The following is a 21,631-nucleotide window of genomic DNA, read 5'->3' on the forward strand; positions in this document are numbered from 1 at the left end:
CCTGTTTTCACAAGCGTGCTTCTACGTTCGATTAGTCGGAAGGATGAAGAAACAGGGTGTGCCTTGAAGAGCTTCTGAGAGCAAGTGTTTACCTCCGCACGCCGTCCTTAATTACGGCCACGTGGCGTACGCGGCGCAGTGTAGTTTTCTCCTTTCTAATTTAGGTAATAAAAAAATACTGTCCTTGAGTCCTCGTCAATAGGACGGCGAAGGTTGCATTGATTAGAGTACGCCTTTTTGATTACCAAGACTCCTTTTCGGATATATCACAGCCACTTAGAAATTAAAGCCTATACTTCTTTAGGCTCATGTCATGGATGCTGCTTTTCGCGTAATGTTTGGAAAAGCTGAAGAATCTGGGTCGACCAAAGAGCGCTTGCTTGCTAATGTGGTCTGTCTGGCCATCTGATATAGGTGGGCCTAAAATCTCGGTTGCCTCACGTCAAGGACGCCAACGGTGTGGCACATAATTTCCTACATTATCTTTAACGCACAAGGGGCCACCATTAGGCGGCACCTCCCGTCTGAGGTTTTGTTAACCTTTCAGCTTCTTGTGTACTTTCGCCTGTCTATTACCGTGTACAACGAACTGACTGAAATTTGTATTTTGAATTAGAATTTGAACAATTTTGAACCATTTTCATTACTTTAGCCGAAAGAGGCGGAAAAGTTTGGAAACTTTTTTCTACCTATCCAAAAAAAAAAGCGAAAAGTAGTTTAGTGAGTGTTAAGACTGATAACATCTACCAGCTATGAGTTTCCTCTTGCCTGAACGATCCTAGCTCAATATCACAAAATGTGAGCGCGACCAGTAATTGATTAGCGCTGTTTCTGCGGTGAAGCAGTGACGCAAGTTTACCATACTTACTACTCCAGGGGTATCCCATGCCAGTACAGTTTTGGTGTGGTAATATTGGACCGCGAATCATAATCCCGAAGTCTGAACGCCAAAAGACAAGCCCAAAACCGAGCTGCTAACTTTGCCATCATGGAACGGTGCGATGTCTTTCAGAAGCTCAAGGGCTCCATTGACGATGGAGTTGCTTATCCTCACGTAGGGAAGGTCATCAGCGCTCCACCAACCGACGACAGAAGAAAAGAGATCGACCATCGACCACTCAAAAGCAAGAGTGAAAAAGAATCACACCCCTCACCGTCTTTAACTGAGAAGTACTGGAGCTATACGCGGATTGCTGTTTTCTTCGCCTATCGCTCGACACCGATCAATCGCGGCCACGGTGTTCTCCGTTATTGGCGACTTTCTATCTGCCTTTCAGTCACTGCGTATGGTGACACTACCTTGTTCGATTTTTTGCGCTTTGATTTGTGAATGAAATGAACTACGGTGGAGATAAGGAAGAAAATAGCAAAGAGTTAAATGGAAAAACGCTCGGCAGCTTCGAAATGCCGAATGGACGTTGGGAACGCGCCTAAAGGCGGGGGCGGGTTCTCCTTTGCTTCAAGGCCTCTTATCTTCCTTGAGCCTGCGTAGTTGTTGCAACTGGGCGAGTGGGCGTTTCGTGGAGAGATCGAACGAGAATAGAGTCTTTCATTGCTGTACGCGTCGTATAGATTTCGTTCAATAACAGCTCACGGGAACGTCTTGAATAGAGCGCTGCTCGAGCGACAATTAAGGTTGGTTGCGGTACGGAACCAACTAAGGATCTTCGGTATTCTTAGCATCTTCTTTTTCTTGATTATTTCGCGGCCTCTCGAAACAAAAATGCATTTTATGCACGGCACACGTTGGTCTCCATTGTGCTGTGCAATTTGTCATCCGAATCTTATGCAATTACTCTCGCACTGGTTGCAACGTCCTGCCAATTTTTCTCGCATTTTATCTCCTCCTTGCCTACCTCATTTATTATTCTCGCTGCAGAGCTACATGGACGAAAATGTGGCTTTGTGTGTGCAAGTATATTCTTCCGGATCATTTGGCATTCGGAATGAACGTAGAATTCAATCCTTGTGCTTCGTAGCCTTGTGGTTTCAATGCTACGAACAGCCGGTCTGTCAATAAGAAAACGGTAAATAAAGAAGAGCGAAGTTTGTGCAACCACTTGACCCGTAAAAAATAGCAAGTGATAACTTCATATAATCACTCGCTCTTCCTGGGATACAGAAGAAGAAATAAGGAGGAAATCTACTTCCAGCTGCTTTTTACTTAATCCTTTAAAAACAAAATGGAGCCCTATAATTTGTCTATAGACAATAAGTAGAGAAGCCGCACTAGCTATCTTTAGACCCAAACAATTCACATAGATTCTGCAAGGCAAAATGAACAGAAAGTAAATACACTTATAAACACAACCTACCTGAAAAAAAAAAGCTTAAAAGAATAGTTGGTGGCTATTGTTATATCTAATTCCGTTTCGGTGAGGGCCTATGTTCCATCATTGAAAAACACGATTGTGAAATTTTTCTCCGCCATTCTGCGTATCACTTTCTTCTGGAACAAATGAGAGCCAGTATTAAAACAAACAAATAAAATGACGCTTTTGCTGTTTAGCTCCGCAGTTGTGAAAGCGCTGCTTGAAATGAAGAAACGCTGCTTAAACGATGCTCTGGGAAGGAGTTTCCTCTAAATGTTCTCTTACACTGCACATAAATATCGCCGAAAGGAGAAGACTGGACCGCCGTTGCCGTAGCTCAGTTGATAGAGCACCGGAGGCAGAATTCGGATTTCGCGGGTTCGGATCCCCACTAGCGACAGGCGGTTTTTTTCTGCTTTTATTAATCTCCCATTAATAAAACTACAAATACAAAAAGACATCCCCTATGCTCCTTGGTTTCGGTGGCTGTTGGCTTCCGTCATTTCTTTTAAAAAGTTAGACAATGGATGGGAGAAATCGGGAGGCCCCCGCTTGCCGCATTTACATGAGCGTGATTTTTGTCGCTAGAATTGTTATCCGGCAGTTCTCACTATTTTATGAGTGCACCTGCCTTACAGCCTTTTGCTAGGGTGACTACGATCACTTCCTTAATAAGTACCGGAGAGTTGTACAACTGCACTCGCACGGTGTGCATAACGTACTAATAAAATGAGAAACGCTCAGACTTAACATTCAAGATTTTCGACAAGGATGTAGTGCGTGTCCGCCAAACTTATTGAAGGCCGTGACTTCAAGAATTTGTACGAGGTACGGCGTGGACGTAAGTAATGGAGGTAAAAAAAATAATTCTATTTCTACTACGACATTTTAGGCAAGCCGTAAACCTTTATTTGCAACCGTACACCTGCGCTTCGGCGGATTTCAATACGTAATCACTCCCCAACCACAAATCTTTTACCATTTGGAGGTACCCTCCACGCTTCGCACTAATACTGTTTCCGCTCATAGGTTTGGAGCAATTAGCCCTCACAGTCTGATCTGCGACCCGTCCTTTTTAGCTAAGTTGGCAGAGCGACTGCCACGGATGGCAGCTGTACTGGGTTCGATCCCTGGACGACGACGAATTCAACTATGAAGCTTTTGTGAAAATTGCGTAGTTTTTCTTCGTAGGCATATGGCTGCGTTTCGGATTGCTAATAAGTAATTACTCTCTTATTCACAGCTGAGATTTGCACATCTTTATCATACTTTGCACGCAGGGCTTTGGAGGCCTAAAAGAAATTCATTGTTTTTCTTTCTAAATAAACCTCTATAATCTCTCTTAGAACGTCAGCAACGTGAGATTCACTAATGTAAAATTTCCGGGGCCCTGCTTCGTCGTCCTTGCGCTGTATTTTGTGAATCTTAGTTAAGGTTAACCACGGGAACCGCTAATAAAAAAGTAGCTCTACCTTGGTGATTCATTGCGAAACGAAGTAAAAATTTCAAGACTTAAATTTCTATTACGAAATTTGCTATTAGGAACATGACCATCAAAGCTTATTTAAATTACAAATTTGGTTTCAACAACTTGTTAAAGAACTTCAAACTTTTATGCGATTAAAAATTTGCTTTGTTATTGTTTATTTTATTTCTGAATAATCCTCCGTAAAACTGCAGTAATCGCTTTAGCTACTCATTGTAAAGTTAGCTTATATCGCAGGTGATACAACGCGATTTTAATGTACATTTTTTTTAAAATAACCATTAGCAGTGAACCATCCATGGTTATAGACGCTCCTTGCTCCCATTCCTGTCGTTTTCGTGCAATATTCCTATGCTCTAACAAAGCGAACTGCGGTCACCGTATTCAGACCCAGGCATTGCGTTTGTGCCCCGGAGCAAAGGGTTTACTTTAGTAGTGCTGCACGGACGTGAGAACGAGACTGAGGTTAAAACCTTTTCGCCGGAAAGCCTGACATCTATCCTCGAACTGGGTCCGCCTCCTTCTGAAAGCAAGCAAGGTCGCGCGTTTCGCTTCTACTTCTGCCAAGTATTCCGATGGGATTCTCTCAACACAGGGCCACCGGCCTCGTGTTGGCAGGAGACAGCATCGCGTGAGACCATAAATTCCTCCGCTTTCAGTATAAACAACGGCTCTTAGTTGCGCCACGTTTTATGGCAGCAAGGGCAAGAGCCCAGACGGGTTGCACAAACACCGGCAGGGTACGGCACGAAGCGTGTGTGATCCCGTTTGATCCCTCAATTTATTGCGTAGTGTTTCGCGTCACTGTAGCGAACAAAACTGAAAAACAAACATGAACAAAATAGAAAATGTCAAACATTTTGCACATAAAGCCAAGCAAGAACCAAGGAAGAAAATTTTTAGCACACGAAATCATAAATGATGTGGCAGTATCGTCTCGCCTACATTGCGATGCTGCTGCCTTGACGTTTTGCCATTCTTTAAAACTTACCTCAGATAAGCCGCGCCGTCGTTATTTTTGTGCAGAGGCAAGTGGCAGTAAACAGCTGCTCTCGGCGAGGCATTGACAAGAGGCATTATTCTTGTCCGGTATGAAAGCATTAACAACAATGATTTTATCAGTGCACTTGCGCAATGACAACGCTTAGACGTTTGTTTAGCGTAATGCAATAAATTATTACCCAAGATAATTCTTATAGTGTAGAAGGAGTGCTCCAGTTTTAGCGTTATAATAATAAATTAGGAACGTCTAAAGAAGCCAGAGGTTATGAATGGCTCTAGCCAAGTTGCGACGTTATATATGTCCATTTTGTGTACCCTTCATGTATACTTTCGCTGGGTGTAAAGTGTCTTTTTCATCCTAATGCTATGAAAATAAATGGGCGCACTTTTATCCCACATTCAGAATAAGTGATGGACGAAACAGCGGCCCAAGAGTATTGATATCTGATCGCAGAGAAGAAATATTGAATATTTTTTTCTGTAAGGAGACAAGGAAAAAAAAACTGAGAAAAATATCAGCCACTCACTCTCAGGGTATGACGACTGATCAGCGCAAGCTGGTTCATTGAAATGATTGCAACGGTGATGACGTCCTGCATGGATGCCACTGCCACAGGGCTGCCAGTCAACAAATACAAACAGCCGCAGTAGCCTATGAATTAATCGGTGGGCTCGCGGCTGAGAGAAGCATACTTTGCATCATGGTCCGCATAAATATAGCTGTTACTGCCTTGTCATGCCCTACCCCCCCCCCCCCTCCGAGGTAGCAAAACAAGTGAACAAAAGCGCTCTCCCTCCCTCGTGCTAACGTTACAAAAAAGCTAAGAGAATCATTAGGCAACTTTCAAAAATATATTTATTTCACCTACCACTTACCTGTCTTCACTGTGTTGTTATTGATAAATTGTGTTGTTCAGCATTCAAATACCAATGAAACCCTGTCGCAGATAGAACACGCAAAGTTTAAGATGCAACCGCCTACTTGACGCTCGTACTCCCCGGGTGGAACAACAGTTTTTCGCTTCTCTCCCGCGTCTCCAATCTGCGGCTTTGAGGCAGCGCAATTCCTTCCCAATTCTGGCGTCGCTATCACAACTTCTCGGAGGCGCAAGTTGCCACTTCGAGACATCCTCGCAGTTGACGCTACGGATCCGTTTGATATGTGCGCGACGTTGGGGGACAAGCACTTTTCTGTCCAATAATGACAACTTGCGTACATATGTTTTTGTTTGTTGCGCAATTAAACTACTTGCATGTCACTACATTTCAGCGCAGCATGCCCCCGGATGTACTATCGATGAAAGGGGACGCTTGGGCAAGATGATCTGAAGTTACCAAAACGGCTCGAGAAAAAGGAGGAGCGCCCTGCCTTTGTACTCTTTATTTTCTTGCCCTGCGCTTGTCCCTGCACTTTTACGTCGCTGATAATATCACACCGTGTGCTCTAAGAGCTATGCTTCTCTTGAAACTGAAAGCCATTATGATTATTATATTCAGTGGAAAACGGCGGGAAAACCCAGAGCAGAAAAAGACCGCAAGAGCAGCACGAAGGCGGAAGCAAATAACGGGAGCCAACAATCAGCCAATAGTGCTGATGAAGCAGCAACAAAATGAATTGATTATAGCTGATAGATTCTTGGAGTTTCGCATGTAAACTTCAAAATGATGAACTGGGTTCTACACGAGTTGAAACGTGTAATCTCAAAAGTGCCGAGAAAAAATTTAGAAGCAGTCAATTGGATCGATGTGGAGGATATTCGATAGCACTCTTGTTTCACTCGCTCTTCTATTCCAGTTCTGTTTTTGAAATTCTGATTTTTTTCGAATTTTCAGCCCATTGTATTTAACTTTCTAATCTATTCCAATTCTGATCCTGTTCCAGTTCCGACTACGCGACTATTTAAAATGTGTCACGTTGACAGATTGCGATGATTTTCAGGTGCGCCAGGCACTCTAATGGGAGACTGATAAGGCTCGTGAGGCCTAGTTTGCTCTTCCCGAGAAGTTCGAAAATAAATGGCGCCCACAAGCCTTATTTTTGCCATTGAGGTGATCCCAAGGGCGTCAATCTTTCGAGCAGGACTTGCCTTGCTCGAGTCAATTTCTTCTCAGTTATATTCATTTTTGCTCAGTTATTGCTCACGCGACGTCTCCCCTCCAAGTTCCTACAAATGGAGAGGGGAGGAAAGAGGAGCGGAGAGAGGGAAATGGTCGACAGGTAGCAGGTGAAGGGAGGGAAATTTTCTTAAACATCACCTCACAAGCGGAGGGTTCACACAGGCGCCCATGCATCTTCTGTAGCACAGAAGCCAGTGAAAACTTCTTCATGCGCTGTCATTATAATATAACGAGTACTCGCATGAAGAATTTTGTTAACACCGCCGCTAACGCGAGTGGTAGCGAAGACTACGTGACATCCAAAATAGCACTTAACTGGCTCAAGAAAAAACGAAATCTTTAACAGTGAGAGGGAGCTGACGAGCGAGTTTGTTATGCCGAGATGAGACGACAGCGCCACGGTGCAGAAGTGGGTGCCTGCGAAGGCGAAACCTCCGGGCACATGAGAGGAAGGGTGACCACGATGGTGTCATATGGGCAGTTGGGCGTCAGTACAGCGTCAAGCCGTTCGTCTTTACGCTTTCGAAGAGCAACAGGTCCTCAAAGATTCTGCGAATTTCTGCTGTAGCTCTAGAGGTACCCACAAATGATTTCGGAACACGGAAGTTATAGAAAACCTTAACTGCGTGGCAGGCTAAGCAAGTAGCCTTACATTAAAGGGTGTGTTTTGAGCTTCCTGACGCAACCTGCGCAATGCACCCTTTGAAGTGGCCTGGCGACTATGCAAGCAGCAAGGAATTCAGCTTTTTTGTGGTTTTGGCGTTCCGGTAACTTAAGGGAGCACGTGTACACTTAACCGTGTCATTCATTAGGGGCGCCATAGAGAAACGGGGCTAAGTGCATAGTTAGCCGTGAAAGTTGCTCCATATTGCTGCATCGCAATGTGCAGCGATGTATGTTTGTACCACTCCTGCCATGGCTATTATCAGGTGGCTGACCGTATAGGAAATGAAAACAAAAAAATTTTCTGGCGGCCGCGGAGTAAATTTTTGGTTTCTCCATTTTCTCATGTTGTATTAAGATTTGCGTGTGATCCTTCCTGGCAACGCCGGGTTTATTGCAAATTTCATCAGTGAATATTTTCTATTAAAAACGTTGCACAAGTTGTGCCTTTAGTCGCGTATTAAGTTCTTTTGCCAAGAACCCAGTGATATAACGTAGTCAATAGTTTGTCTTCTGTGGCGCTACGGATGCGTTCAGTAACTATAAGCAACCGATGTCTGTTTAGTTGAAGCTTAAGATTCTTATGCGCCTTTCAGTCAACTAATTAATGTGCCTGTTTTTGTTTTCAATGCAATGCGCAGTATTGAGTGTTTCCTGGAACATTCTGCAATCTTTTGTCGTGCTGTCCGGATCGACGTTTTTTTAACAATCTGCCTTAAACAATGAAGAAATATTTACTACAGTTCTGTGGCGCCAATTCACTTGCTTTTAATGCATGCTATCCTTCTAAGAAATAGCGTCCCTCATAGCCTGAGGTCGCTTTGGGACGTTAAACCCCCATAAATCATAAACCATAAAACCTTCTACGAAATAGACGCCCTACACAAATTCTTATAGATGGCAGCTCTCAGAAAGGGAAGAATGTAATAGTTACAGCACAGAGTGGTTCACAGTGAAGCAACCCTTTAAGTTTTATGAGTGCCTCTATGCAGTAACCCGTGCCAATAAAGGTATGTAATGGAGATAAGTGGCTTATTTAAAATGAAAAATTCTTTTCTTGGAGCACAAGCTTTTCAGGACTCCAATACCAATTTTCGCTCAACGTGTAATATAATGGTTGGCAGATGACCCAAATACAAAACCAGGCGAAATATGAAACCAGATCAACTTGCGAAGCTCTAAGTGCATATGTGTTTATGAGAACGTCATTGGCTATTTGCTAGGCCAGACACGTGTCCAATCCGTTACACACGTTTAGATGCAGCCAGTACTGCCTAACTTCAGAGGAAACGGCCCAAGCGATAAGGTATCCTTACTCGTTATCTGTCTATATGAGAATCTACTTCTGCTAGTAACGAAAAATACAAATAAGTAGTGCCTGCCACATACATTAAAATTCGGTTTCCTCTATTTTCTGGAACTTTGCGGGAGAAATATACATTCACTTGTTTTGTTAAAAGAAAAACTTCCTAAAGAAATTAATTTCGCATTTATTTCTCTTTGCAAAGCGCCGAATGGGGCCTTTAATTAAGCCATGTAAGCTTCTTCGCCCTCCAGCTGAGAAAGGCATATCCACGAATACAGGAACAGAGGTGACAGCAAGTCAAGCCACAGCCCATCGGAGAGCCGTGGCATATATCGAACATGTTCAGAAATTTTCACTGTTTCTTAATTATTTCAGTTGGTTAATCACTTCGGGCATGTAACAACGTGCCCACGTGGGTATAAAAACGATGAGTGAAAAGCACGCAAAAGTTTGATAGAACCTATACATTGGCGCATACACGGCAGTATAAATACCTGCCCTGGAATAGAACGCCATTTTCCTTATTTTTAGATACACACATACAAATAGTCACAACGCGCAGATAATATCGCAATGTTAGTGGGTACCATCCTAAGCTTTCGTTTCAGTCTCACGGCAGTTTATAAGCTGGCAGGACGGGCGATCAGGTTTTAGATTGTCCCCTTGTAACTAGGAAATTACTCTATCAATGTTGCATCAATCATTGCTCTTTAGGCTTCTGCCTGCCCCTCACGCTTCACTTGCACTCTCCCTGCTCGGCCATCACACAAGCTGCGACCCAAAGAGAATACTGGTGTTCTGTCTCATTTCTGGCAAATCATTTGAAATTAATTTCTTCAGATATTCTCTACTGCCGTACGAAGTGGGGGAGAGGCGATAGATATAATTATTCCTTGAAGGTTTCAAGCATAGGCCGCAAAATGCTCGTCATAACTAAGAGAGCTGGTCCGACCAACATAAAAAGTTTAATTTTCTTGCTTCCGTTTTCAATAACGTTACGAAAAGTTTACTTATTCACTCATTCAGCAAACACAACGCACTACTGTCTGGTCATCATATGTCTTGCGTAAGAAGCCTTTAAGCTCCGGTCATCCAATTTCTGGAATACCAGAAATTAATTTTATTTCATCAACCTTCTTTCGCATACATCATAGTCTTCAAATCACTAGAGTCGTTTTCACAAATCACCGCTAATCAGAAAATGGTTTCTCAACAATGCACAGCAAATTTTATGCAAACGCTGCTTCGCAAGCACAATACTCCGAAGAAATGGTGCGTTACGCGGAACTGTCTGGCAGAAGGTGAGGTTGATAGCTGGGAACGGTTACATTCATCGCTGTTTGCTCAACGTAAGACGAACAAAGTGGTGTGTCTTGAATCTTGACAGGTTTTCTTTTGTATTACTCCAATTTTTTTTTTGATACTGTAAGTCCCATCAAGGACTGTAACAGGAAGGGCTCTGAATGATACAGTTGTAGTGCACATGTTGGTAAGTAAACAATTTGAACAATAACATAGGCAAAAATAGTTACAAAATCGGTTAGAGAATTCAAGTTGAGGTACAAATAATAGGCGGCAAACATGATGACAAGCATACCAAAAAAGGAAGTCGGCTGCAGTTAGTGTTGTATTTTCAATCTAGGCACAAACAAAACGGTAAAAATAAACAGGGCAGAAAAGTGTGGAAAATGAGAATAACTACTGGGAAACAAACAGGTGATCTATAACCAGGGCACTGAACGCATCTAATGATGAGCTGTTAGCAATATCTATGTCTAGATTGTTCCATTCTCGTGTAGCTCGAGGAAAAAATGAGTATTTGAATATGTCAGTACGGAATGGAAACTCGTTTAATTTGTGTGTGAGGTTGTGGCGGGTCCATCTAGTTTTTGTGGTCGTTCTGTATTTTGTAGCGAGAACTTGTAGTTGGTTGTGTATTAGCTGATATTAGTTGTTGCTACCGCGGAGGAACTGCTAGCAGCAATTGCAACATTATTCCATCTAGCAGCCAGAACCAACCCTCAACAACAATTGCGGCAAATGAAATAGACTGAATCCGATGCACGAAAAAACTTCAGAAAGTGTTTATGGAAGGCTCTAAGTATTAATTGTGTCATTTTGTGGACACTGGCACAACAGCACAACAGTGGTGATGCAGTGCGAAGTTGCTCGTTCTATCTAAAGTGGCGGTTCTTCCAGAAACATCGCGCTAGTGCTCGTTACTCAATAGTCACCACTTACAAATTGGCTCACGCTTGCCTCTCGGATATAGAAAGATAGCGTGACCGCAAACTAGAAACGTTACTGAGTTATTTTTTATGAGAGAAATGACCACATACTGCGCATATTTGGTCACAAAGTCATATAAGCGGCAAATCCTAAACAATAAATCCAACACATTAGTTTGTGCTTAAGCAAACACCCACAGTGATGACGGTAGACTAATCCAGAAACTTCTTAAAATTCAAACTCAACAAGAAAGGAGCACGCAACGAATAAGGTCCTAGACCACTAGTCTGAAAAAAAAATCATGCAAGAGAGGAGGTTTCAAGTGAAAGATCATCTATTTATTCACCTAATCTAGTGTTCATGTCGACACACGAACTAACGTAACCATCTGTTTTGTAGCCGCAAATATAAAGAGCTGCCAGATTTTTCATGTGTCACATACGAGGAATCTTTGTGGCCGTAGCCAATTACAGCTTCACAATGTACCAAAATTGTGCCGTTCTTTCGCTCTGTAGTCGCTTTTTGCGAACTCCATTTTTAAGCTCAGCTAAATGTCCATCTCCCTTGCGTCACGACGCTGACACTCTCCGTCACTCTCCAAGGTTGTCACCGGGCACAACATGATATGACACCCTAACGTTTGTAACTGTGAGGGAAAAAAACATTTTGCAGAAGAGATATAAAAAATAAAGAAGCGAACTTTTTCAGTCCTACACCCGACAGGTCCTGGCAGTTTTTAATTTCTCATGACCAGTTGGTTCAAAGCTTAGGCGCTTTTTGCGGTATTGTATCAAGATGTAAGGATACTGTGTCTAAAAGAAGAGAAAATGTGGCCAAAAATCACCAAAAGTACGGATTCGGCATGTATGGATAAACCTTGACCTATAGGAAGCTTACAGTTTCGATGCAGAGATTCATGAGCTTTTGTAATGCTTAAGCATTGCTAATGCAACAAAGTTGCAAAATTACGAAGTACCGGGTCAAAACTAAGACCGTTTATGTACCTCCAAGAGCTTGAAGAGTAGTTTTTGAATGGCTGTTAGCATGTGCCCCATTCCCGTGCCACATCAAAACAGTTCAATCATTTAGGCCCATCTACGTTCCATGCCATCATTCGCGACCTGACCTCCTTGTTTTTTTCTGTTTTTTTTTAATTGTAGCGAAGATTCCCACACCATGCTATCGCGGCGGAAGCTTAAAAAAAAAACTGGATGATAGAATTTCGTGCCTTGTCTTTTTCAGTGCATCTCAGAGCTATTTTGACGATACAAATGAATAAAAAACTGATTACACGTCAACTCTGCGGATGTCACTGTGCGGGAGAGAGATATTAGCTTGCAGTTACAAATACACGAAACCTTCATCTAGCCCAGGCCTCAGTGTGATTGAAAAGTGCTTATGTAAAATAAATTGCGAAAAAAATTCCACAATCTCCAGAATTTCTCAGCCCCCATAAAGCCTCCCTATCAGAGTATAAAAGCAGTGCCATTCTATGAGCTCTTTCGCCGTCTGTCTACCATAGCACAGCTGCACTATGTACAGTCCTATCGCACTCAGTCTGCTAGTGGTCTGCACGAGTACGATCGTCCTGGCCAAGCTCGGTTCACCGGGAGGGCCACAGAAACTGCACCGCGACGTTGCAGACAGCTTCAAGGTACACTGTGCGCCACTTCCTCGCGGCTCGGGCTGAGAGGGTGCTTTTCTTGTACCGACCATCTCGAGAGCAACGCTAGGTGCTCTGTGCCCATGTGTCGCTGAACGTAAATGCGGACGTTTGCAATACTCGTATTACAAGGAACATCCTTCAACACGGTAATATATGTCCTTGCGATAAGCGGCAATTCTCTTTGCCGATGGTGTCAACAGACTCTCAAGGAGGTCACTGCGTAGTGCTATGAGACCCGGATTCTTGCAGTAATGGCATGTCAGCTTTAAAACATTTGTTTGTTACGAACTGTTACCTTAATTTATCAATGTAACTGAAGCTTACAATTAATGACGAAAAAATTGCACCTTCTCCAGTATTTCTCAGCGCTCATAAGGCGTTGAACCAAAATGCCCAGAAGACTGCCTCGCTCGCATAGTTTCTAGACGTTATATATATTTCGTTAAGTGCGAAGAGCAGTACCTTTTTGCTACAGTCATAGCTTAAATCAGTGCTTGTTTTCACTAAACAATTCCCCACTTGTGAAGGACTGCTACTTTTGAAATCCTTCCCACGGGTTCGAATTGCACTCACATGAGGCAGCTGTTAAAACAAAGTTGAACCAATTCCTTAAGAATTGCTTCGTCAAGACTTTGATTTCAGCTAGTTCGTTGTAGCATCACATGGTTTACGCAAAAGGCGTACAGGCGCTAAAAGACTGAGACAGCACACCAGTCGCCAGGCGCCGGTCCTGTCTTGTGTGTGCTGTCTCCGTCTTTTAGTGCCTGCACGCTTTTTGCGTAAACCATATAACGCTTCGTCAACGGTGCATCTCACCCACGGCTTTGATGATTCGTTCTCAACTGCGTAATGAGTGAAACACACCGAATTTCGTGTGCCTGTCTCGGATTACAAGCTTTGAATCCCCCCTGCTTTAATCAGTCAGGTAAGCACTGCGAACTCCTCGCCTTTCAAGCTTAACACCTCACGAGTTAGCGTGGTAATACTGTGTGGTCGCCAGTTTAAAAGAAAATATAGGGATGGCGTCAGCAGTAGTGGCCGCTCACACACGAAGCCGACTGAGAGATTAAACGGCCAGGCAACCCACGAAGTGGCATCCCAGGACCCTACCGACCGGCGACGCTTCTTGTGATCAACGTGCCTTCATTCCACCGAAGCTGGTGATGATACACTTTTTAGTGCGGCATAGCCCATTGCTTCACACGCGCTGCCGGCGATGTTTATCAGCGTTAGCATCAGCAAGTTCCCGTTCTGGCATGCCGTACAATTTAGGCTAGTACTTAAGAGATAGCACTGCTGGTACTACAGCTGCTAGTCCGCGCTCGGATCGATTTTGCACTGCAGGAGAGCTTAAGTTAGAAGAGCCCGACAAAAAATACTCGCACTTGCTGGCAATGTGTTCGGCGGTCAACATGGTAACTAATCTCAGGGAAGCTCTAGCGGCACCTGAGGCGAGGTCGAGGTGATTAGCACTGATATTTAGGCAGAAGGTAACTGCATACCGCACTTGTGAACATCAGTGTTTGGCATCTTCCTGAGAGGGTGGTCACTTGAAGTGTTCCTCACCCTTTAGAGCCGTGGAAAACGCAAGCACAAGTGACTGCCGGGCTAGGCTCACGATGGTTTGTAGGTCCGCGTGTTGTTAGGTTTATAGATACATTACGACGACCTAGAATTGTCGGCAAAATCTGAACCTGTCTCCAGAGAGGCCGGCTGGTTTGTCCTTTGAACAGGACTATTTAACGACCGCCACTGCCGCCCAAACATTCCCACAGACGTTGAGGTCCGAGTCGTCCCGCTAGAAGAGCTCTGTCCTTAGGAACATTCATGACGTCAGCTGCGCCTTTGCACCTATTATCGAGGTTCGATAGTTACCGCTCAAAAATAGTGTTTTCTATTTGTGAGCTAGTTTCTCAGAAGATTGTCCCTGGAGTTCATGGCCATGGCTGTTACGTCTATCAATCTCAGGGACGGATTAATCGGTCATCATTAGCGGGTAATGGGAGGAACGGCGGTCTCATTTGAACCATACATTTCCAACTTTTTTCGCCTACAAAAGGCCCATCCTCCTCCATAAACCGATGCCTGCATATTTATTGCCTTTTCGAATTTCTTTCCTAATGCCTTTATGGAGGTTCACACAATGTGAGACGTTGCAACGTCTGATTAAAGCAAGACACCTCTACAAAAGAAAGAAAACATGTTCAGCTCCCGTGTGAAGAATTGTGCGTGTCGCCACTTACCTTGCTGTGTTGCAAGCTCGTGATGCTTAATTTACAAGTTCCAAATTAGTGATATTTTGGAAGCTCAGTGAACCAATTTTTAACTCTAAATTCTCTGGTTCCTCAGAAACCTTGCATCGTGCAGATCATTATTACAGACTGACAATGCACAGCTAATCATCCGCTCTGATGCGAAAAATTCGTGTTAGCAAGATTTATAGTTCGCTTTTATATTGATCGCCTTCCTATTATGTGTTTAAAGTTGTCTCCACAGTCGCTTTTTTCGCGGTGCTTGTATGCGCTCCTCGTAGGGGGCGGCTTCTGAATGGCGGCGTGGGTGGAGTCTTCTGGAGGACTGCGGTCATTGGAGGCTCGTATGTGAGAGATACATTTACGGCAAGCCTCCGCCATCGAGAGGGTGATGACTCCAAACCTATCTGCCCAAACACACACATACGCGCACCACACATGAAGAGGAGTTTTACCCAAAGAGACGAAAGAGAAAAAAAAGGTTGAAGGATGTACACTGAAGTTTACAGAAGGGTGTGTTACACATTGACAGCATACATAAAGGGGACATTTTCTTTCTCGTCACCCCATCCATGTCCCCAATTGAGGACTGGACGCATTTGAGACCGTCCTCCCCCCCTACAAAGGAAAATAAACTTGGGGATTTTGCTCTGTTTGCTCTCATGTGCATAAATTTTACCGCAGGTTATCTCAAGTTATCCTTACTCCGTGGCGATTTCGGACTCCGACAACGATGGCACATTAGAATGCCTTGCAGCGAACCGCACGGCCATCGACGAAGAAGCACAAACAGCGACTATGACCTGGATTCTTCCGGAGACGGAGTTCTCGCCTAAGTATGAATCATCGTTTAGTAACCATTTAAAGCGACAGCTGTTAAAGGCGTGTTACCGGGTTCTGTGGCGTTAGCGTAACATCGCGCTACGCTGATTAGTCAGCATGCAGTGACGTCACGCATGATTTCATTGCAACGCAACATGACAACAGAAGTGTACCGAACAGTAACGTCACGCGCACTCTACGTGAGAAGAGCAGAAATAATAATGAGTAATCTCGCGTTGAAGAACGCTAAGTAACCAGTGAGAGCTTTACCAGAAATTCGCGACAAACGCTTCTAATTTCCCTGGCGGCTACCACGTGTTGCATGGTTTTAAACATTTAAAAATAGCGCGTTGACCTCATCCTTGACGTTAGGAAGAAATCGGATAACCTAGCGCCTCTCATTGAAGCGCTATAGGTCGCAAGGCTTAGCGGCACTGGCTGAGTGCTGCCGGGAATTCCTGGAAAAGTGGAGTTTCTTTTTCTGTCACTTTCTGTGTATAATAAGCTTGCGTTTCACTTTACGAAAAGGACAGCTCTCTGTCGACTCAACGATGCTGCTCCTGCCGTGGTACTACCTGCTCTTTTTTTCCCAAAACCTCTGCAAACAAGGCATTTATTTCAGAATCGTGTGAAATTTGTGAATTGGTAGTACATCTTTCTCTGATAGCCTCAATATAACTCGGCCGGGGCATGTGACGGGAAAAAGTTAAATACTACAGAAAAGTCGGGAAATGCCAATGCGAAGCTATGTTTTTACTGGCATTAATTCCAGCATCCATGACAAACAGTCCGAGAGAAACGCAATCTGAGGCGAGTGTATCTGCGGCATATTGAAGTCGTTTGAACGTCGAAGGTCTGAGGGAAATTCTTCACCCCATCAAATACATAGCGTGGCAATACATCGGAACCGCATGTGATATTGTGATAATAATAATAATTGGTTTTGGGGGAAAGGAAATGGCGCAGTGTCTGTCTCATATATCGTTGGACACCTGAACCGCGCCGTAAGGGAAGGGTAAAGGAGGGAGTGAAAGAAGAAAGGAAGAGAGAGGTGCCGTAGTGAAGGGCTCCGGAATAATTTCGACCACTTGGGGATCTTTAACGTGCACTGACATCGCACAGCACATGGGGGCCTTCCCTTTTTTCCTCCATTAAAACGCAGCCTCCGCGGTCGGGTTCGAACCCGGGAACTCCGGATCAGTAGTCGAGCGCCCTAACCACTGAAGAACGGAGTGCTAAAACACAATTTTTGTACTGGCTCGGTTCAAATGTTTTTTATAGTCATGAAATGCTTCGTTGCGGTAAACCGATAAACGGCTATTTCCTATGTAACCGATACAAGCATCGGGCCGATAAAAATGTCCTGTAGTAAAAGAACCTATAACCACCATCGTTGTAGAGGGACATTCAAGAGGTATAGATTTAAAGTTCTACCACACACGCCCGAAAGAATACATTTCGTTGAGCTACTCAAAAACCATTGAAAGATGAATAGGGGCGTTGTCATGATAAACACGTAGGTGCTGCTTTTCTTGTGAATATGAGTCAATTCCGGCATTTTTTAAATTTCGCGCTCATGCTTTAAACTTTCAGAGTGCATTCTATGGACTCGTCGTGAAGTGAAGGACTCGGTCCCTCAGGTCTGCATCGACCACTTCGTGGACACATGTGGTGTCGCCGTACCCGAACACAGCAGAGATCTCTGCATCGATGGCGAGGGGGATTATTAGTTCTACGGACCTTATCTAAAAGAAACAGAGGTGCGTCATTCCTGGAGGGATAGAAACTTAAGGGATGAATATTAAAATGTATAACTATTTGAGTCCTGTCAGTGTTGTGTTCATTGTACAAAAAATACGGTAGACATTTTTATTCGATGCATACCCGGAATGCGCGTGCAAGTATTAAGAGGAATATAGTTTTATGCCTAAAAATTCTTAAAACTTTCTTTATTATAGTAACGTTATCATTCCACCCCTCTATACACCTCCCTTCGTCCAATTTAAGCGAGACTGCACCATTTAGTGAGCTGTCACAAAAAAAAATTAACGATTTTTAAGATAGCCTTCTTGACGCCTCGTCTCGTGCACAGCACCTATCGCCATTCTTCACTCCTTGCATTTTCCCGAAGTGTAGTTTCATCTTATTAACGGCAGAGTACCTCAATTTTCAGTCCTGTTTCCTGGCTTGCCTGTTTTGAAAGTCATTTTTTAGAGATTTTTAAACAGCGATATTGGCTGAAAAGCTAAAAATACCTAGAAAACGGTAACACGCACTCAGGGTAGGCGCTAAAGGATGTGTGACTGTTAGCGTGTAAAAAAAAAACGAGAAAAGCTTGTTTTGCGGAAGGGCATGCTAACTGCTGCCGTACTTGTTCCAAAACGTAGCACTAATTCATATTGAGACAGAAGCAACAGAAATGGCCGCTCTTCATTGCGCTCGAAAGCGCTTTCATGAGATTTCTGCTATTTGCTGCCAGGTGGCGCTTCTTAACCGGAAGTGGATAAATAACAGTGTTGAGTATCTGACAGAGCATGAAAAATATGTAATGAATAAAGCTAGTAGGAATGCAGCTGTCATGAAAAATAGGGCACTGTGGAATTACAATAGGTATGAGGTGGTAAGAGGGATCTGGAAAGGGGTGATGGTCCCTAGCCTGACCTTCGGGAATGCGGTCCTGTGTATGAGGCCAGATGTTCAAGCAAGGCTGGAAATTAGGCAACGGGGAGTAGGGAGGTTAGCTTTGGGAGCACATGGCAATACACCAAATCAGGGGGTACAGGGTGATATGGGATGGGCGTCTTTCGAGAGCAGAGAGGCTAGCAGTAAGATAGCATTTGAGGAACGATTGAGAAGGATGGAGGAAAAGCGGTGGGCTAGGAAAGTTTTCAGATACCTGTATATAAAGAATGTTGACACGAAATGGAGAAAGCGAACAAGAAAATTGACAAGCAAATATCTGGACAGCAGTAAGGGGGCAAATCAGCAATTATCGGTTAAGAAAAAGGTTAAAGGAACAGAGAGAGCTTTGTGGAAAACAGGGATGCTGACGAAATCGGCACTAGAAACATACCGGACCTTTAAACAGGAAATTGTCAAAGAAAATATCTATGATAATTGTAGGGGAAGGTCTTTGTTGTTTGAGGCCAGGACTGGAGTTTTGCGGACTAAGAAGTATAGAGTCAGGTACCAGGAGATAGACACTTTGTGCATTGCGTGCGGAGAGGAGGAGGAAACGGCTGAACACTTGATACTTTTCTGTAAAGGGCTTCACCCTACAGTGGAAGGCAGCGGGGCTGACTTACCCAAGGCATTGGGGTTTAGGGATAGTGAAGGGAAAGTGGATTTTAAGAGGTTAGAAGTAACCAAGCGAAGGTTATCTGATTGGTGGCTAAAAGCAAGACAGGAGTAAAATTTCACAAGACATGGCTAGGTGGCTTGAGCCACCGCCCGATGTAAAGGGTTCAGCCGTATCCATCCATGCATCCATCCATTTTAAAGCAGTAGGGGGGCAAATCAGCAATTATCGGTTAAGAAAAAAGTTAAAGAAACAGAGAGAGCTCTGTGGAAAACAGGGATGCTGACGAAATCAGCACTGGGAACATACAGGATTTTTAAGCATTAAATTGCCAAAAAAATATCTATGATAATTGTAGGGGAAGCTCTTTGTTGTTTGAGGCCAGGACGGGAATTTTGCGGACTAAGACATATAGAGTTAGGTACCACGAAATAGACACGTTGTGCGTTGCGTGAGGAGAGGAGGAGGAAACGGTTGAACACTTGATACTTTTCTGTAGAGGGCTTCACCCTACAGTGGAAAGCAGCGGGACAGATTTATCCAAGGCATTGGGGTTTAAGGACAGTGAAGGAAAAGTAGATTTTAAGCGGGTAGAAGTAACCAAGCGAAGGTTATCTGATTGGTGGCTAAAATCAAGAGAATAGTAAAATTTCATAAGTCATGGTTAGGTGGCTTGAGCCACCGCCCGATTTAAAGGATCCATCCATCCATCCATCCATCCATCCATCCATCCATCCATCCATCCATCCATCCATCCATCCATCCATCCATCCATCCGTCCGTCCGTCCGTCCGTCCGTCCGTCCGTCCATCCATCCATCCATCCATCCATCCATCCATCCATCCATCCGTCCGTCCGTCCGTCCGTCCGTCCGTCCGTCCGTCCGTCCGTCCATCCATCCATCCATCCATCCATCCATCCATCCATCCATTTATCCATCCGTCCGTCCGTCCGTCCGTCCGTCCGTCCGTCCGTCCGTCCGTCCGTCCGTCCGTCCGTCCGTCCGTCCGTCCGTCCGTCCGTCCATCCATCCATCCATCCATCCATCCATCCATCCATCCATCCCATCCCATCCCATCCCATCCCATCCATCCATTATAGTGGGATGCCTCCTTGGTTACCCCTCTCGAAGTTACTTCTCAGCTAGTCCACGGTGGCTACTCTCTCTTGGAAACAAGCGGCCGTCACGCGGGCATTCTCACTTTTCAATCACTAAGGCCTCGTTCGGCATCCGACCACATCGTGTAACCTTCTATGGTTTACGGTTTATGGCGGTTTAACGTCCCAAAGCGACTCAGGCTATGACAGACGCCGTAGTGAAGGGCACCGGGAATTTCGACCACAAGGGGTTCTTTAACGTGCACTGATATTGCACAGTACACGGGCCTCTAGAATTTCGCCTTCATCGAAATTCGTCCGCCGCAGCCGGGAACGAACCCGCGTCTTTCGGGCCAGCAGCAGAGCGCCATGACCACTGAGCCACAGCGGAGGCTCCTCGTGTAACCTTTTAAAGCGACAGCTCTACTCAACGCAGAACTGAAGATTCAGTCGATATAGCGATTTGACATTCAAGTGACCATCGGAGTTAGCGACTTCGGACGAACAGCCGTAAGTGAGACGCCGAAACAAATTTTGAATATGGCCAATGGGACGGTGTCCTCAAATTTGACCCAGGTCTGGTCACTATCAACATTGGCCCGCACCCATGCCCGAAATTGTAACTTTTCTGATTTAAACCAAAATCCATATCCAACATAACTGGACTTTGCCCAACACGATGGTGGCCTCCAAATTTGTCCTTGGCCCTATCCAAATCTCGACCACCCCCCGAAAATTGACCTCGGATTTAAACAAATTCGATATCCAGGCTAATTTGAATGTTATGAAAACGACGGTCACCCCCAATTTGACGCGGGCCACTCCCAGGATTTGATCCGCCCCACTGCCGAAATTTACCACCTCGAATGAAACAAGTCAAGCCGAGAGATCAGAAAGAACAAAATTATAGTAGGAGCAAGAATAGCTGCCGCTCGCTTATTCGGTGTAACATAGTTAAACCATTGTTGTTTACTTTATTTAGGAGGAGGGGGGGGGGCAAGGAGGGTGTACGGTGTGCTTTTCTGCGCCCGACCTTCGGCTGTTCCTGTTTCCCTGCTACCAGCTAGTTCGTCGCCGTAAATGCTTACAATTAAGCGGCACGTGACATACTCTACTGCTGGGACTGCGCACATACGCGCACAAACACACCACTTGTTAAATCCCTGAGTGGAGGCGGCCCTATAGCGCATACGGCCTCACCCCTGGAATTTAGATAATGCGTGTCAAAAATTGCCTGTGCCGATAGGAACATCTCAAATTACATGTTCATATCGGGCGCATAACTACCTAAAATAGCGAGAACTCAAGTCCTCCTACCTTTATTCCGGTTCCTGTGCCTTTATCCTAGGGCCTTTCTCTCTCTCTTCTCACCACATCGT

The 21,631-nt window shown here is 44.5% G+C and overlaps 1 protein-coding gene across 1 annotated transcript; it reads left to right on the top strand.

Moving 5' to 3' along the window:
- The first annotated feature begins 12,650 nt into the window (after nucleotides 1-12,650).
- On the top strand, nucleotides 12,651-17,586 carry LOC144095246 (uncharacterized). The gene is made up of 3 exons (XM_077629027.1): nucleotides 12,651-12,770; nucleotides 15,719-15,887; nucleotides 17,450-17,586. The coding sequence occupies exons 1-3, from the start codon at nucleotides 12,651-12,653 to the stop codon at nucleotides 17,584-17,586; spliced, it is 426 nt and encodes a 141-aa protein (XP_077485153.1).
- Nucleotides 17,587-21,631: the final 4,045 nt, after the last annotated feature.

The sequence above is a fragment of the Amblyomma americanum genome, chromosome 6, assembly GCF_052857255.1.
Source record: "Amblyomma americanum isolate KBUSLIRL-KWMA chromosome 6, ASM5285725v1, whole genome shotgun sequence".
NCBI lineage: Eukaryota > Metazoa > Arthropoda > Arachnida > Ixodida > Ixodidae > Amblyomma > Amblyomma americanum.